The 18,915-nt window shown below is 52.8% G+C and overlaps 1 protein-coding gene and 1 pseudogene across 1 annotated transcript in view; both read right to left on the bottom strand.

Annotated features, from left to right (window-relative positions):
* Window positions 1–1,960: 1,960 nt before the first annotated feature.
* LOC118640390 lies at window positions 1,961–6,717 on the bottom strand (annotated as a pseudogene).
* Window positions 6,718–10,092: 3,375 nt separating this feature from the next.
* The window catches only part of KSR2 (kinase suppressor of ras 2), a 290,881-nt gene continuing 282,058 nt past the window's right edge, over window positions 10,093–18,915 (bottom strand). The window contains exons 17-20 of the mRNA XM_036277294.1: window positions 15,850–15,981; window positions 12,084–12,213; window positions 10,995–11,128; window positions 10,093–10,135 (exon numbers count right to left, since the gene is read on the bottom strand). Of these exons, the coding sequence (XP_036133187.1) occupies window positions 10,093–10,135; window positions 10,995–11,128; window positions 12,084–12,213; window positions 15,850–15,981 (439 nt within the window). The remainder of the gene's footprint in view (window positions 10,136–10,994; window positions 11,129–12,083; window positions 12,214–15,849; window positions 15,982–18,915) is intronic.

Here is an 18,915-nt window from a genome sequence, read left to right as displayed (position 1 = left end):
CTGCTCCCTCCAAAGAAGTCCCCCTATCTCATGTTACTGCCCCCCTATTGGTTTTCCTTTCAGGCTTGCGTGGGTTGTAATTTATATATCGTTGTTGGCAGACTTCCTGTCTATCTCCCCCACTGGGCTCTAACCTACAGAATGGGGAACATGGTTTCATTCATCACTGAATGCCCAGGGCCTCAGGTATAGTAGATGCTCATTAAATAACCCAGTCATGACATGGCTGAAGAGGGAATGAGCCCACAGAATTCTAAACTGACCTGGACATCAGCCGCCCTGTAAGGACACCAAGGCCCCCGCCCCCCTTGACTGGCCCATCACTCAGCACTCCGACAAGGTGTCTCTGCCTATCGCCTGCCTGTGTTTCTTCCTGCTATCCTGGCTCCCATCTCTCCAAAATGCTCTCTCTAGCATTGGGGGTCAGGGTATTTTTAAGCTAAAAGAACCAGCCAAGCTGTTTGTTTGTTTTTTTTAAGTGGTGGAAAAGAAGAATTAAGATTTGCTTTTAATCATTAGACTTTCCGATTGAAGAAGGCATGATGCAAAGGGCACACTGGCATGGCATGCCAGGACAGGGCTGGCGAGCGGGGCTGGGGGCTGGGGAGGGAGCCTTCCAAGCCAATGTAAGCTAAATACATGGCAGCTATTTTTCATCCCTACTATTGTTAACTTTCTCCTCCACTCGTGGTCCGGGTTGGGGGTGGGGGAGATGTTATCTGGCAGGAGGTGGGGGTGGTGGAGGAAAAGGGGAGGAAGGAAGGGAAGAGGCAGTGGATGGAAAGTGCTCTCAGCCACCAAGCTGGCTGTTAAAGGTGTTTCTAGAGCTGGTGGTCCACTAGGACCCCAGGGAACTTTATCTGGGTGAAAACTAGATTTTTGAGCTTTCCATGCCCAGGGCGGGGGGCGGGGGGCAACTGGAGCCGGGTTCCTTTTCCTCCCCTCTATATGTAATGTTCCTCACCCGCACCGATGTCTAGATTGTGCAGAAATTGGCAAGCATGGCCCTCCTACTCCCCTGCCCACTGCTGCTTGTGCATGTACACATGCAAACACGCATGCACACACACACACACATACGCACACGCTCACATACACACACATGCACACATGCAAACACACATACACATGCACACATACACACATGCACATATGCACACGCTCACATACACACACGCACACAGGCGCGCGTGCACACATGCACACACAAGCACACACACCGTCTTTCCTTAAGGTCCCCCAGCCTTCCAGCCCAGCTGCTCCATGCCTGCAGGATCGAGCAGTTAGGCCTCGAGGGACGCTGTCCCTGGGAAGATAAACGATCTCTCTCCAAGCAGCAGACCACTGTAGGACCATATGTAGGGCTTTAAGGACAGAGTCTTTCTTTCTGCATTTTCCAAGTTCCCTATTCAAAAGAAACTTCTGCACGGCCGTCAGAGACTGTGGACCAGCTAGCTACATAGCCAAGACTTCAAATGACTGGATTTCTGGATGTTTCCAAGACCTCAGTTTTGAACCCACCTCTGCTTCTACGAAGGGACCTAATGTGGGAGAGCTGACTACCCTCTCTGGGGCCGAGTTCCTTCTTCTGAGAAAGGAGGAAAGCTATGATATGAGAGACGGTCACTCATGTCCATCTCAAGGGGCAACTCGGTGCCCGGAGGCTGCATCGGTGGTCGGCAGGAAGGTGTACTATGACCACTAATTTGCCAAGAGTCCAGGGAGGGGCAGCGGTGGCGGAAATGCCATATATTTTCCCTCTTTAGATTAGATCATCCTTCTAGATACAGAACATTCTAGATCTTCATCCCAATGACCTGGCTGAAGATACAAATTCAGGTGAGGACCTAGCTGACCCTTCAAGGGCATGACATCTATTATTTCCACTCTGGTCTCCAGGCCATGGCATGGTGGGAACGTCACCCCACAACAAATCTGACCCCTTCGCTGGAAGACGTGATCAGCCAGAGATTTCCTCTGTGGCGTCCTTGTGCAGGAGACCACTGTCCACGCGTGTGGAACTCCCGCAGGTGGCCCGCTGTTCTTTCCTGCGGGCCCTGCAAGACAGCACATTGACCCCACGGAGGTCGATCTCCTTGGAGATTCGGAAACCAGCCTGGGAGACCCTGGGAAGAGCCACCTGCTGTTGGCCTTTTAGGGATTTAACCACACGAGAGTGTCTTAAAAGCTCTGCTAAGTCGTGCAGCCAAGAAATACGTTTCATCTTGCTCGGCCAACGCATTCCCCACGCCTGTCCTCTCACAGCCTCCCAGTAACGCCCCTGCACCTCGTCCGCTGCGGAACGGAAGGTCCATGGGGCACGCTTGGGAAACGGGGTCTGACCCAGATCACCGGTGCCTCAGGAAAAACCCATTTGCTCCGGCTCGAGTCTCCAGAGAGAGACAGCAGCCACCGCAACCCCGTGGCGGCGAACCTTTCACATTCCTGGGGTTGAGAAAGGGCAGCGTGAGCCCAGTGAGCAGGGAGGGAGGGCCGTTGGCACCCGGGAGGGAGGGGCCTGGGAGGAAGGGCGGGGCCGGTGGAGACGGCGGCTGCAGGAACCCAGCTGCCAACCTAGATTCACGTTTCCTGAAGCCCAGCAGCACCGGCAGCCCGTCGGTCTGGGCATGAAAGTGGGTACTTCGGGCAAACCCCACCCTCCCCTGCACCTCCCTTCACTGACTTCCTGCTTTCCTCCCTCTCTCCTGGCTCTGAGCTGCAGGCGACATCAGAGGCTGCGGCCGTAACATCCCGACAGGCAGCTGGACACCAACCACTCCAATAGTGGTGGGTTTCTGGGGACGGACAAGTCCAGCGACTCATTCACAGTGTTGGCTCTACCACTTCATAGGCTGGTTTACATCGAGTGCCATCGTTTCTCGGCCTGGGGAACGGGGATAATGGTCCCTACTTCCTGGGACGGTCCCATCACAGGGATTCAGTTGGCCTGGCACATAGTAAGTGCTCAGTGAACAGCAGAGACGGATCGTTCCTCCGCCTCCCAGGGCCCAGATGCTTGGGGCCACCTGGCCAGTGGGTCTCTTTATGAGTCACACCCATTAAACCCGGCAAATTCGCCTGGGGTGATGGGGGCTCCACAGCACAAGGCCTGGCTGTGGGAATCCCATTACTGTCCAACCTGGCCAGGGGAGCCCTCTGGCTGCAGCGAAGGGTGTCTGACCCCCAGGCCGGCACCTTGCTCTTACCCAGCAACCCTCCCTCCCTCTCTGCATCCTGTAAACATTTACTGAGCACCTACTACGTGCCAGGCACTGCGCTAGATGCTAGCACATGGATACGTCGGGGGGACCCAAGCTCTCCCACCAACTCTCTACCCTGGCTGGTTTGAGAAGGAGCATGAGCCGCAGGGCCTTGAGACAGGAGTCAGGAATTCGGGTTAAGAATCAGGAGTGAGGCCCACTGTGGCGTGACACAGGCGAGTCAGGAGGAAGGAGAACCTTCAAGACACTGGGTTCCCGTGTTCCAGGGCCCAGACTGGTTCTCATTCCCCTTCCAGGTGTCTGCAGGTGAGGGCTTGGGGTGGGAGTGAGGTGAGGCTGGGGGCGGGAGCGTCCACCTGAGCCTGCTCGGACACTTCCTCCCTTCACGGGCAAAACTGGAAGAGGACACAGCAGACACACAGCTCAAGGTCCAGCCCTTCCCACCGAGCATGAGCATCGATAAAACGTGGTGTCACCAACCACAGAGACAGGCTGACGCACATTCATTCAGTGGCCACACTGCAGACACTGCCCACCAACACCCGCGAGGTCCGGGGCTGTGGTGGAGGGATCAGTGGAGTGGACGGTCAGTCAGGGGCTGGGAAGAAGAGCAAGGGCGATGTCCTGACCCTCATGGCTAAGGAGTTCTGGGGACTAATCTCCAAGAGGCTCTGCCATGAAATGACCCATCATGGCACAAGAGAAAGCTCCTTAGGGGGTGCTACAGGTTAAATTGTGCCCCGCCCCCCCCAAAAAAAGATGCTGACATTCTAATCCCCAGGACCTAAGAATGTGGCCTTATTTGGAAATAGGGCATTGCAGATGTAATTAGTTCAGATGAAGTCAAACGGATAGAGTGGGCCTCTGATCCCACATGACTAATGTCTTAGAAGAAGAGAGACCCCGGGGATGTGTGTGTACAAAGAAATGGCCGAGTGCGCACACGGCAGGAAGTCAGTGGTCTGACGGCCAAGGAAGGGGGTCTTAGGAGACACCAGTGCTGCCAACACCTTGATCTCGGACTTCCGGCCCCCAGAACTGGAGAAATGTGTCAGTTGTTGACGCCACCCTAGTCGGTGGTGAGCCCAAGCAGATGAATGCAGCCTTCAAGTCCAGCTCATCCTTCCACCCTCCAATGCCCCAACTCCCTCCGTATCGGGCAGGCCCCGTGGTCTCAGGGTCTGCTAATCCTCTCAAGAACAGGGAGCTCTCTACCTCCCAAGACAGCCCACTGAATCCTGGGCCGCGAGGTTGGAAGGTTCTTCTCTTGCTGGAACAGATTCTCTGCCTCTGTCACCCCACCCCTAGTCCTGTTCCTCCCCTGGGGACCAGGGACAAGTTGGTTTCTTCTTCAGTCAGACAGTTCTCTAGCTCAGAGGGTGGCCAATGTTTTCTGTAAAAAGCAAGACATTTCCAGCTTCTTGGGACACAATGTCTCTGTTGCAAGCAGCCATCTCTGTCCTTGCCACGTGAAAGAAACCATGATCCAGCCCGGCCGGTGTGGCTCAGGGGATTGAGCGACGTCCCATGGACTGAGAGGTCCCAGTTCGATTCCCAGTCAGGGCACATGCCCGGGTTGCGGGCTCAATTCCAAGTAGGGCGTGCAGGAGGCAGCCGATTGATGTTTCTCTCTCACATTGATGTTTCTATCACTCTCTCCCTTCCTCTCTAACAAAATCAATAAAAACATTAAAAAAAAAAGTGTGGTCCATATGTAAATAAATGTGTGTGGTCACATGCCGCTAAAATCACTTGACACTGACACTGGAATGTCACAGAGTTTTCGTGTATCATGAAAACGTCTTCCTTTGATTTTCCGCAGCCGGAGAACGTAAAAACCATCTGGCGGGCTGGGGACGGCCCACGGCCATGATGGGCCACCCCAGCTCTAGATGTCTTATGCTGGTGAGTGGGCCTGGGCCAAGGGGATGCCACGTCCTCCGTGTTCCTGAGATGGGGAGCCACAGGTGGGGATGAGGTGAGGACAAGGTCTGGGCTTGTGTGAAGGGTGGGGCAGCTGCACGCATATGGGCCAGGAGGTGGGACAGTGGCAGAACCAGGTTCCCTGAACACAAGAGTCCAGTCCTCAGAGATCAACCCAGGACCTCTACTGACACAGAATCCAAGATACAAGCGGACAGAAACGGGGGCGCCAGGGCAAGATGAGATGTTTCCCTTTGACCGGTGTTTAGTCAAGACTTTGGGTCTCCACCTTCTCTTTGGGGATGGGGACATGTGGGGACATCCTTACATAAGGCCAAGGGGGTGTTCCCCCTGTAAAGGAGTCCCTGATTTGTGCGACACTGGTGGCCTGGAAGAATGGGGTGGAATTCGGGGCGCAAATCCACACGTCCTTCAAAGACGGCAGGTCCCGCTTCCTGGGGAACCTCCGCCCTGTGGACTGGTCTGCTGGGGGGCCCATGTCTCCCCGGGCTTGTTGCAAGTGAGGCGCAGACAGAAACGTCTTGCTGCGGGGCGCTGGGCAGCAGCAGGGCCGACGGGACAAACACACACACACACAGTCTTCATTGTGTGAATTCTATAGTAGGAGCCGCAGGCAATCGTGATGTAAAAATATAAACGTCCCCGTTCTTTTCCCCTTACAAAAGGTTAATGACGACGACCTCCTCCCAACACCTTCCCGGTGAACAAAGGCTGAGGTGGGCTGGGAAAGCCAAGCCGCGGCTTGGTTCTTCCTGGGTGGAGGTGTCGCCCGTTACCGCTGGGCCCTGAACAATTCGGGGTGCGGAGCCAGGAGGAGGGGTCGGGGAGTGGCGGACGCCTGAGGCCGGCTGGCTGCGTGAAGGCTGGGGACAAAGGAAGGATGTGGGCGAAGAGGGAAAAGTCAAGAGCAGGTGGCGTGGGACTCAGGGAGGGACCCAAGGAACCCCGTTCGGCAAAGCAGAGAAATTTCAAGCGTGCAGAGAAGGCTGGGGTTTCTCCCTGGGCCCCTCAGGCCCTGTCCTCAATCTCAAGCTGGTGCTCGTGACCAGACAGGAAAAGCAGCCTTTGGAGGCGGCTCTGGGTGGCTGTCATCTGAAACCAAGAGACGCAAGGAGCCTGCTGAGCTGTGAGCACTCAGGGGGGCCTGCTTCTCCCTCTGCTGTTTCTCCCAGCAAACGGTCATGGCAAAGACTGCGGTCCATGGACCCAAGAAGTTCCGCTTGGATTTCAAGCCCTCAAGAGGACACTGGGCAGAGCCGAGGCTCGGGCCTGGGGTGGGCTTGCCAGGTGACTGGATGTGGTGGCAGCCGCTGATAAGGGCGTCCACCCCAGCAAATGTGTGTAAAATGCTTCTAAGACATACAAATGTTGAGCCAAGAGCCACAGAGCTACAGAAGTCCTTGGAAGAGGGACATCCACTTAGGAAGAGCCCACGGGGGCCGAGAGCCTCTGGGCCCACGCAGGTGCAGGGGCTGGGAAGGCATTCGGGCGGTTCTCTGGGTGGCACAGGGGTTCCCTTGCCCAGGGTCTTGGGAAGCATGAGCAGTCTCATCCTCTTTCCCAGTTTGGAAGCAGACTTGGCCCCGGAGCATGAACTACTCTGGGGCCCCCCAAGGTGGGGAAGATCCCTTCCCTCACCTGGTGGGATGTTGAGTCTGGGCTTGTCCCTCTCCGGGAGGGAGACATCTGGATAAGGTAGCGACCAGAAGAAAATCAAGCCTGGGCAGTGCCCAGGAAGGACAGAGAGGTCGTGGGCCACCCCTGGGCATGCTGCCTGCTCTCGCCCTACTGGGGGACAGACTTCCCTTTAACGCCAGGTCAGATGAACAGGTCCTGCGCTTTGGGATGTAAGACCGACCCTTACAAGGTATGGAACGTAAGGAACGTAAGACAGAGGCACCCCGCCGCGGCACCCCCGACCTGCTCCCAGCATCCTTCCTGTGGAACCTGGGACCCCAAGGGTGGTGGGAAGCCACCGGCCCAGGCGGGCATGAAGGCGAGAGACAATGCAGGGCACCAAGCAGACAGACAGACCTCCAAGGGGGAAGCTGCTCCGACCTCAGCCCCAGGCCAGAGCTGCGAATGCAGAGACTCCCTCCTTGCCTTCCCAATGGCACTTTTTTAAGGGGGCAGGAGAGGGGAAATCCTTTGCAAACAGCATGCTGTGTGTACCCCATAACACCCAACACACACGTATCCCCGGAACCCGCATCTGTCACTGAGGTCGACGACATTAGCTGGTGTAAGTGCCGAAGCAGAGGGAAGGAAAGAGAATGTCCTAGAGCCCCCCGCCCAGAGCCCCAGTGCTCAGGGCCAATGGCAGGGGGTGTCATAAATGAGGGTGAGCTGCAAGGAACCCCGAGAATTCATCTTGGCCAGGGAGCCACTGTGCTTTTCAAAAGGTAGGGGCAGGGTGGGCCCAACAGGGACAGTGCTCTCATGGAACAGGGGAACCGGACCCCGAGGGGCCCAGGACTGCAGACACAGGGAGAGTGTCTTGCTGTGCCTCGGGCTATAGGAGGAGCCACAGGCAGGGCAGGCTAGGGGTGGGGCCTCTGGCACAGGTGTTCACAGACACAGCGTGGTCTCTCCGGTGTAAGTGCCGGAGCCTGAGGCCAGATCTTAGCCCCGAGCCGCCACGAAGTCTGTGCTCAGCTCTGCACCCGCGTCCCATGTTCCCTGAGAGCACGGCTGGACCAGGCAGAGACCAGGACAGCTGAGGAGGCACTCTGGGGCTGAGGCAGCCTGGCTCTGGCTTGTCAAGGGCAATGGAGAGCGGATGGCACCGCACACGTAGGCACACAGGCACACACGTGCATACGTGTGCACACATGTGCGCACACACACACACGGGTCCTGTGAGCCTGCCCCTGCGGCCTCCTGCCCCGTCTCCGGGGCCCAGGGACTCCGCATCCCTCCTCTCCAACCCGCCCACACCCCGCTCATCAGTTCTGTGTCTCCCTGGTTGGTCCTGTTAAGTCCCAGCTCAGGGGTCCCCAACCCTTCCCGAGCAAAAGGACACAGGTCTGGGGTACAGGGAAGCCACCCAGCTCAGTCGTGCAGTGCTCCCAGGCTGGTTGGAGTTGGTCCTCTCTGGTGGTGAGCCTCTGGCCTCCGGGGCTGGCAGAGGACAGAGCAGGGAAGGAGAGGTGGCTGGGAGCTGAGGCAGCTGGGTGCCATCCCTTTGTCCGGTGGTCACAGCCTGCAGCAGGGAGAGAAGGGAGAGAGTGGTGAGATGTCACATGGATACGACAATGCCGTCTTTTGTCAACTAGCTCCCGCTCGGAGGGCCAGGTGGTTTGAGATGAGCTGTTCCCGTCCTCTCCAGGAAAAGGTGGAAAGGCTTTTACTGAGGTCCTGACATGTTCCAGGCTGTGTGCCAAGTACCACACTTGATTTCATTTACATCTGAAAATAGCCTGCAAGATAGGTACGTCATACCCTTTTAATAGATGAGCAAACCAAGGCTCAGAGAGGTTAAGTGTTTTGCCCAAGTGTGCACAGCCAGGAAGCAGCAGCGTCAGAATGTTAGCTAGAACTCTTCATACTAGATAGAGCAGGTAGCCTCTGGACTGAGGATGATGCCCTGACTGCTGTTGAGACAGGATGTAGGTGATCAGGGGCAGAAGTTTGTACCCAATCTCCCAGGATGGTTCTGGAAAGAGACCCAGAAGGTACATATTTTTCTTTGCATGAAAGCTGGCAGAGTGGAGGAATCACAGTCATGGATTCAAGGTCTAGACCAGCCTGCTTTCTGAAACTTGCTCTGTTCCTTGCTAGCTGTGTGATTTTTGGGGAGGCACTTAACCTCTCTGTGCCTTGGCTTTCTTGTGAGTAAAACAGTGACAGTAATAGCACCTACCTCCTAGTGAGGGTTAGGGTTAAGTGGTGGTGACAATGATCTAGACCAGTGTCATGCAACGGACACACAGGGCAACCCAAAAGAGCTGGAAGTAGGAACTCGAACAGACACTTACACACCAATATCCCCTGCAGCACCTCTCACAACAGCCCAAAGGAGCAAACAAACCAACTGTCCATCAACACATAAACGGACAAACAAGATGTGGTATATCCATACACTGGAATATTACTCAGCCATACAAGGGAATGACGTTCTAGTGCATGTTACAAGGTAGAGGGACCTTGAAAACCTTATGCTACGTAAAAGAAGCCAGACTCTAAAGGACACACATTGTATGCTTCCACTTACACGAAATACCTAGTCTAGGAAAATCCAGAGACAAACAGAGGAAGGGTTACTAGGGACTCGGGGGAGATGGGATTGGGGAGTTCCTGTTTAATGGTTAGATACTTTTTTGCTTCGGGGGGGGTGACAAAAAATTTTGGAAAAGTGGCAATGGTTGTATAGTATTGTGAATGCAACCAATGCCACTGAATTGTATACTTAAAAAAGGTTACAATGGCAACATGATTTTTAAAAATTATTAATATAATATACACCAACCCACGGAGTTGTACATTTGAAATGAGAGTTATCTGATACATAAACTATATCTCAACAAAGCTGTTTGAAATAAAGTCATCTATGTCACTGCACATTTTCTAGTCATATTTTTAAAAACTGAAAAAGTGAAATGAATCTTAATACTGTATTTTACATAACCTAACAGCTCCAAAACATTGTAATCACAACATGTAACCAATACTGTATACGTGATGTCACAGATTATATTACATTGTTTCCTTTAGACTACTTCTGACATTTCCTGTGGCCCTTATACTTACCGCCCACCTGTGTTGACTCGGCACCTTTCGAGTGCTCGGTGGCCACACGTGGCGAGTGGCTGCTATTGGACAGCAGAGGTCCAGACCCTCCCTACTCAAAGGGTGGCCCGTGGACCAGCCGTGCCAGCATCGCCCGGGAGCTCATTGGAAATACAAGATCTTGGGCCCCACCCCAGACCTACAGAATGAGAATCTGCACTTTGACCAATTCCCTAGATGATCTGAGAGCATATAGGAAGTTGAGGTGCGCGTCTCTGGAACACAGGCTTGCTCCAGCCTTGCTTCCACTCCATGTGCTAAGACATACTGAGATTCTAGAAACCACAGCTCCTCGGATGTGACCCACCAGAAGGGCACACCTGAGAGCCCAGATGTGAGTTCTCAGCCACCCACGTCCTTGGAACATGCCAGCTGCAGCTGCAGCCTTCCTGGTGGGTCCGCTCTGCAGATTAGAGTCCCCAGATGCTGGGCCTACATTAGCCAAGTTCTCCTGCAAACCACTGCTGAGCCAGGCGGCCTCGGGAAGGACTGCAGCACCAACCACTCCACTGGGGGAGGTGCCCAGAGAGCTGCCATGTATTGTCTTGGCAGAGCCACTGACCTCCAGCCAGGAGCAAAGGGAAGGGAATGGCATGGAGGCTCCTAACGAGGAAGCCAGAGAGACACTCATGGCAGGAGCAGCTGAGAACCCTCCCTGCCCTTGTCCTTGGGCAACAGAGAATGCTGAAAGCTGAGAGCTGTCCTGCTGGGGACAGGCTGCTGGCTTGAGGGGAGATTTCCTGGCCTGTGGCTTGGTGGGTACCACCTCACCACGGGATGCTCCCACTCACCGGGCACCAGCCTTCACCAGGGAGAACTAGGCAATGAGGTAGCATGGCAGCCACATGGCAGATGCTAGGGCCCAATTCCCCTGAACGGACTGCCCTGAACAGAGACCTGGTAGGGAAGAATGGCGGCTGGGGGAGGGAGGTGGGCACAGGGATGGCAGAAGGTGGGCAGAGGAGTTGGGGAGGGGAGCAGAAGGTGACAGAGGCCAGAGGACATGGGCAGGGGGGAGAGAGGCTATGGGAAGACACGTACTCTGCAGACTTCCAGAAATGCCCGGGGTGAGACAGGCGGCGGTTTCGCTTTGGCAGTTTCTCCAGCATGTCCATGAGCTTGGTGAAGGTAGGTCTCTCCTCTTGTTCAAAGGCCCAGCAGAAGAGAAGAATGTCCTGAAAGAAACCAGTATGTGATGATTTAACAGAATTGGTGATGTCTTGGTTACTCCTTAGAACCTCACTGCATCAATCCATTTGTCTTCCCATTTGTCCCACTTCCATATTCCTCCATCATCCATTCATTCCTCCATCCATCCATCCATCCACCCACCCACCCATCCATCATCCATCCATCCACCCATCTAAATTCATGCATATATAATCCATCCATCCATCCATCCATCCATCCATCCACTCATTCACTTTCGGGGCCATAAAGCAAACTAGGTAAGCCCTATTCTAGAAAGCCTGGGATACAGAGATCAATAAAATGCTTCTCAAAGAGTTTCTGAACATTTTTCTTAACAGGGAAGGAGGAAGAGAATCCTGAGGTCTCCATCCACCACCCAGTACTGTAAGTGCCCTTTGAAGTCACAGAACAAAAAATTACTTTTAGTGATCTCACCTGAGAAAGGAAACTTAAAAGCACTGCAGACTCTTACTCCCTCCCTGACTCATCTGTCTCTGGTCAAAAGAGGGGGATCTTCATGCTATGTGTCAGAGGAAGATTATTAATTTATACTCAGGCTTCTCTGTTTCTAGATATCTTGTTCTGAGTTAGATAATGCCTTAATTTTTTTTATGTAGATGCAAATAAAATTGGAATTATTATACCGGTGATTTCAATGAATGTCTTTTTAAACGGACAGAAAAAGAGGGCTTCCCTGGTTCTACCTAGCAGTCCATTGCTGGGAAAAACCTGGCCAAACGCTACTGCGCCCCTGATGGCAGGAACTTGAATTGCAGGCATAGTTCTGAGGCTTTCGTCTTCTAAGCTCCAAATCATTATAGGACAAGGCTGTGAGCATGTTTTCCCAGTTGCCCTTTGGAAAAGCACTTGTAACCTTAACACGCAGGGAAAAGAAGGCCCCGAACCGTACCCGCTGCTCCCCTTGTCCCCAGAACCTACCGAGATTTCTTTTCCCATGCCGATCTGGCTGAGGTTGGGTTTCATGCCTGTGCCCATTTGCCAGATTATTGCCTCTGCTGGTTGGGTCTTGAAAGGCCACTCCCTGGCGTGGAGTTCATACCAGATTGTTCTGTTGGCAGACGTTGTTACAGGTGTGTTGGTGTGAGACGTGACTCGTATCCACTCACCAACACCCACCCATCCCGCCGCCTGCTGGCTGACCACTTTGCTCCCTACTTTCTTCCTCCCGGGGTTGGTGTTTTTCTACCTGAGACTCACTTAAGGCTGTTTTGATATCTTGGAAGTCATGCGTGTCCCAGGACACCTCCCCTGTTGCCTAATTAACATGAATCAAAACCTAGAATCTGAATAGTTTAATAGAGTATGGCTATGGTCTCTGGCCTTACCCTTGTAATTCTAGGAAACCACTGTAAGGGAATAATTAGGGATACAAAAATCATTTCCAGGGATGTTCTCTATATACGATATATAATACCGAGGACAGCAGGAACAACGCACTTGTTCAAAAAGGACCAGGTTGCGTGTATCATAGTAAACCCATAAAATGACATGGAATGCTGTATTATTAAAACATTTCAAAGAACCTTTGCTGACATGACAAAATTGCTCAATATATATTAAGTGAAAAAAAGGTAAAACACAAAACTATGTAGAAGAAATGATGTTACTCTTAAAAATATTATGTATGTATGGGCAAGAATAAAAAACACAGCAAAATGTTAACAGTGGCTAACTCTGTGATAGGAAAGGATAGGGACTTTTTTCTTTTGTACTTGTGTTTTCTAAGTATAAATCATCCCGTAGAACAGTGGATAGAAAGAAAAAGAAAAAGATCTCAGAGTCGGATTGCCTTGGGTTCAAGTGTGGATTGTAGACTATGCTGGTCGTAGGATGCTGGGTAGGTCATGTCACTTCCTGAGCCTAGATTCCCTTACCTTCCAAGTCAGAATCATGATAGGACTGCAGTGGGAGGGTGTTTATCTGGGTGCTGAGTGCCAGGACAATTCAATGCCAGAATTATTCTAGAAGGACTGATTACATCATCACTTGTTTCACAGATCACGACAGCATAATGACCGAAGAAAGGACTCCAGTGGACAGCACGTGGGGACGGACAGGGCCCAGGCTGGGCAGTGCTTAAATGATGCTGGGGTGTGTGGGTGGCAGTGAGGACCATCAGGGTGCTCACAGGATGCCGAGGTGTCGTGAGCTATTCCATGAGGACAGGTCTCAGCTTGCTGAGAATAAGATTCAATTCAGGGACGACCTGAAACAATGCTAAAAGCTGATCTTTCCTCGGATCCAAGGTAATTTATGTAAATTTGCTTTAAAGAACATGGGGCAGCTTGTTCTCTTTACTCAGAAGATGGTGTCAAACCAATTTTTCCTGGGGGTCCACCTCTCTCTTAGCATCTCCTCTCTCCTGCCAACCTCATCCTTCTAGGGCGGGGAGGGTGCTGATGCTCAGGTGTTGGGATGCTGAGTCGGGTGCTCAGGAAGTTCTCAAGGTGCTAGGCAAGTATCGTTATCAATAAACAGTAACTGACTAGGTTTTTACTTGTGTGTGATAAGCCCCCTCCTTCTGGGAACAGTGAGTAACAAAGTATCTTTTCAGTGTCAGACCCCACCTATGGCCTCATCACACCAGAGGAACAATGGAAGCTCCATTTAAACACAGGAGGCACGCTCATTATCCCCATTTTAGAGATGAGGACACTGAGGCACAGGAAGGTTATGTTATCTCGCCCTGAGTCACACAGCAAATAAAAGGTTCAATCCATATGTCTGTAGTATGTAGCATGCAGGAGGTAGTATGCAGTTCGTATGACTACAGAACTGCATCACTGGCCATTGTGCTAGACTGGCAAACCTACGCTCCGACCTATTCAAGGGTCTTCTGTAATCGGGGCAGAGAACGATTTAGGAGGAGAAGCTGGGAGGACACCCCTGTAGGCAAAGGTTGGGGCCCGGTGCCGGGGGCCCCGGCAGACTGCAGGTGCTCATGGGGAAGGAGAAGGGGAGCCTGTGGGAGCTGGTGCTGGGCTGGGCCCCTCAGGTGCTTTCTCGCTTACTCCTTACAACACCTCACTGCGTTTTTTGTTCTTTGATCCTCACCCAAGGATATTTTTCCATTTATCTTCAGATAGAGTGGAAGAGAAAGAGAGAGAGAGAGAGAGAGAAACACCGATTGGTCGCCTCCCGCACGGCCCAGACCAGGGCCGGGGACCGAACTGCAACTGAGGTATGTGACCTTGACCACAATCGAACCCATGACTCTTTGGTCCACAGGCTGACACTCTAACCACTGAGCAAACCTGGCCGGGGCCTCAATGGGTTTTATAATCTTCGATTTAAGCTTTGGGTGGTGAAATGACTCCATGGCTGAAAGCACCAACTCTGGAATTAGGATGTCCCAGCTTTGACTCCCAGCTCCGGGTCACCCTCGGGCAAGTCCCTGAGCCTCGGAGCCTCTGTTTCCTCACCTGTCAGCTGGGAACAGGAAGATACCTGCTTCTAAGGTGCTTGTGTGGATTCGGTGAGTCGGCACCACAGAAGCCTTAACAGTGCTCACCATGCTTTGAAAAGTCCATTTCGTTCCAGGTCACGCCTGAGCCTGCCGTTCCCCAGCATCAAGGGCACCTAACTGGCAGGAAACTAGGAGAGCCAGGTCCCTCGGCATTCAATTATCAGGAGTCAAACCTCATTAAAACTCCCTTTCCAACTCAACTTCCAAGAGAAACTCACTTTAAGAAAAACGCTAATTGCTAAAGATGAAAACTGCAGTGGAAAACCAATTACTTACTTGGGTACTTTTTGTTAATTACACTCTTCTTTCTTTTGCTAAATTGGTATGAAAATATACCAATTTAATTATTGTAAGTTGGTTGCAGATAACAGTCTCTAACTAGATACTAAACTAATCAGAGAAAATGACAGTCTCTAAGGAGTCCAAGTGACAGGCGTTGAGAACCCTAATATGCCAGGAACACTCCCCCGCCCCCAGGTTTTACAGAGGACGTCATGGGGGTACTTTTCCATGGAAGATGGTCTAGCGTCTCTCGGTGGTGCTAAGTCTGTTTGTTGAGAGGTCACTCAAGCACCCTCTGGAAAGGCCCAGGGGTGAGGAACTGAGGCCTCCTGCCAACAGCTGTGGGCATGGACCGCTTCGGAAGTAGATCCTCAGCCCATCAAAGCTTCAATACACTGCTGCCCGGGGTAATGTCTTGACTGCAACATCCTGAGAAATAGTGCCCCAGCCCAGACCCTCCCAACTACTTGATCACTGTTTCAGATAATTTGTTAACAGTAGGCATCTAGTAAATAGCTACTGCATGAGCATGCATGCACGCATGCATGAATGAACGAATGCATGCATGCATGAATGGACGAATGCATGCACAAATGAATGAATGAACGAATGCATGCATGCATGAATGAACAAATGAATGCATGAATGGACGAATGCATGCATGCACAAATGAATGAATGAATGAACAAATGCATGCATGCATGCATGAATGAATGAGTCAGGTAACTTGCCATGGTCCCATAAACCAGGCACAAAGATTTGCTAGGGTCACACTTCCTACTACACCCCAGTCAGATCCCCCAGTGTCACTCAGAAATCCAGCCACCTTTGCCCCCACGGACAGGTGCCCTGTCCCTCCCCAAAGCACTGCAGGAACACTTGAGAAGCGTGCCTCTGCCAGGGCTGGGGCTCCCAAGGCCAGGGTGGGCCACCCACCCGAGGGCAAAGACGTCCGAGTGCTTGGAGAACGGGAGCTTGTCCTCCTCCGTGTCGGGAGACAGCTGGCGGATGATCTCTGGCGCCAGGTGGCACAGCCAGCCATTCTGGATACGCAGCTTGTCCTCACGCCTGGAGAAGCAAAGCACAGAGTGAGTCCCGTGTCACAGCCCAGGGAGCACCAGGCCCCCAGCACTGACCCCAAGTCCCTGGACCCTGGCTTTCTTGTCCTGGAGGCTGAGACCCAGTGGGAGGTACAGGGAGGGCTGGTCTAGAAAGAGTCACGCAACACCCAAGCCACCATCGGGTCCCTTGGCCTCCGAGGTCCCTTCTCCGTCTTCGTTCTACATAGACAGCCAGTTCTCATTATTCATGGTAGCCATGTTCCAGAAAGTCTCCACAAACACTGTATCAGCGAATACAAAGTTGTTGCTCCCCGGGGAAATACAGATACAGCGCATGTACATGTACACACACCTCTCACGTCGATCACCACCTTAAATCCCCCAAACAACTCATCCTAGTCCATCCCATTCCCTTAAGTTTGCACCAGAGAAGACGAGGCTCAGAAGTGTTCAGTGTCTGAGGCTGCCCCGTTACCAGGTGCCCGGCCTGCAAAACCCGGTCCAGCTGGCCAGGGCCGGAGCTTCATGAGCTGCAGGACACGGCACCCTCCTCCCACCCCCATGCCCTGGTCGTCTCTCATGACACCTGCAGCAAGGGGAAGAGTACCCCTTGTCCAGCCTCAGCTGGGAACATGCACGCCAGGGAGCTCACGCTGGCCCCGCCCTGTGCACGCACGTGCATGACGGTGAGACTTGTGAACACTGATCTGAGGCTGACCAATAAATGTGAGTCAGCGAATCTGCCAATACAGAATCTGCGGATAACGAGGGTCAAGGGTATTCACGGAGCACCTGCAACGACACCCAGGCTCTGTTCTTGCACCGGGAGCACCCCATGAACCAGACCAACAGGGTCCCTGCCCTCCTGGCCGGCCTTTGTAGGGGAAGGCAATGACAATTGAATTAAACAGGAAAAATCCTGCTAGTGATAAGCATTATACAAAAAAAAAAAGAAAAAAAATTAGAAAGGGAATGTGTCAAAGATAACAGGGAGCTTACTTTTGGTAGAAGGTGAGCTAAGATGGACATGACGTAAAGGATCCAGCCCTATGAAGACTATTCTAGGCAGGAGGGAAGGTTAGACAGAGATCCAAGGCAGGCCCTGTGTGGGGTGTTCTAGAAACCGCAGCAACAGCAGTGTAATCGGCACACACGGTGCTGTCCTGTGTACCCATTACATCCAACCTCCGGTGGGCGGGCCTTAGTTGGGTCCTCGCCCATCATTATAAACAACACTGCTGTGAACATCTTTGGGCAGACACTGTGCATTTGTCCCTTCGCCCACATCTACGATTACTCCTTAGGATACTCCTTAGAGGAGACAGGAAGCTGGCTTCCTACTTCACACTGCAAATCTTCAGCAAGTGCAGAACTTTCCACTTGGGACTGAAATCCGACCTCCTGTGAGGTTTCCCCTTTCTCCTAGGGGAGGTCCAGTCAAGACAGGGAGAGTGGGCAGGTGTGGGCGAGGGGGATGGATATCTTGAGCCATCAGAGTGAGGTGGGGAAGGACCAGAGCCTCCAGCATGTGGGGGCCTGCGAGGTGGGCTTCTGAGCCTCGTAAGGTGCGAAACACTGTCTCCTTCACTGCGTTCGTTCATGTCCCATAACCGTGACTCTTGTCCCACCTGAACACCTTCGCGAGGAGCGTTCTCAGATAGAACTTCCCAGTGATGGGAATATTCTCACCCTTTGCTTCCACTGTGGCAGCCTCTAGCCATCCTGGGCACTGAGCAACGGAAATCCAGCTGGTGCAATGGAAGAAGTGAACTTTTTACTTATTTAAATTAAAGTTAAAACAGCCACGTGTGGCCAGTGGCTACCACGCTGGACAGCGTCCCGCACTAGACTATTATTTACTACAAATGGATTTTCTCACTCCTGTATATTTTAATAGGTTACTTTTTAACATGACCTCACATGGAAGGAAATAAGCACTTTTTAAGTACACATTAAAATTAATATGGAAAATGTTGGTTCACATCCTCCCTAAAGTCGTCTTGCAGACCACGCTGGGGGGGAGGGGAGGCTCCCGAGGACAGGCTCCAGTTTGGGGTTCTGGCTCCGGTCTGGATAATTCCCTAGATGGCGGCTGTTCGGAGGAGGCACAGAGCAGCCCCCACCCTAAGAATGGATCCGATCTGATCAGATTCCCATTCTCCAAATGAGGAAACAGAGCCTCAAAACGCCTCGGTGACCTGCCCAGAGCCATGGCGTTTGTATTAATAAGCGACAGAGCTAAGATCCGAAGTCTTTAAAAGCCCGGAGACTAGGCTCCTACCCGCAGTTCTACACCGATTCTTAGAAACAGCTCCGTTTGGGAGCCCATTCGTTAACTGCAACAGGAATCGAACACAAGGAGCCACAGGGGCTGCTCGTCGGGAACCGAGAAACGTGGATTTCTCACTGGGAGTGGGGGGGGCTCCCTGGCCTGGCCTCTCCCAACACAGCTGGGCTGGCTGACCGCCAGCCTGGGGCAGGGTGGGCAGGGGTGCTGCCTGAATGAGGCCAGATGCCCCCACGCCGCGGACTTGCGCTCTTCCTGGCTGGCCTGGTCTCCGGGAGCAAACTGACGAGGAGGATGCCCACGCCCTCTCCCCTCTCCTTCCTTCGGCTTCAGGAGACCGAGGACGGAAAGGAAGGCAGGCAGAAGCCCTGGCCCCCTTCCCTGCACTGGGGGAGAAGCCACTGTCAGGAGAAGGGGAGGGACATGGATATGCCACCAGGGCGGAGGGGCCTCATTTTTTAAAGAGCCTTGAACCATCCAGCCCGTCCGGCTTCTGGGTTCTACCTTGAGGGCTCTCTCCATCTCTCTACTTATTGGTCTATTTGATCATCTGCTGCCTCTCTTCTCATCTTAGGCGCCGTAGGTGGTTTTGGAGACGGTGGTGAATTTTGGATGGGTGGAGTACAATCTAAAAATGTAAGCTTTCGCTTGTGC

The sequence above is a fragment of the Molossus molossus genome, unplaced genomic scaffold (assembly GCF_014108415.1).
Source record: "Molossus molossus isolate mMolMol1 unplaced genomic scaffold, mMolMol1.p scaffold_m16_p_22, whole genome shotgun sequence".
NCBI classification, from domain to species: Eukaryota; Metazoa; Chordata; class Mammalia; order Chiroptera; family Molossidae; genus Molossus; species Molossus molossus.
This window is presented reverse-complemented; position numbering and strand designations above follow the sequence as displayed.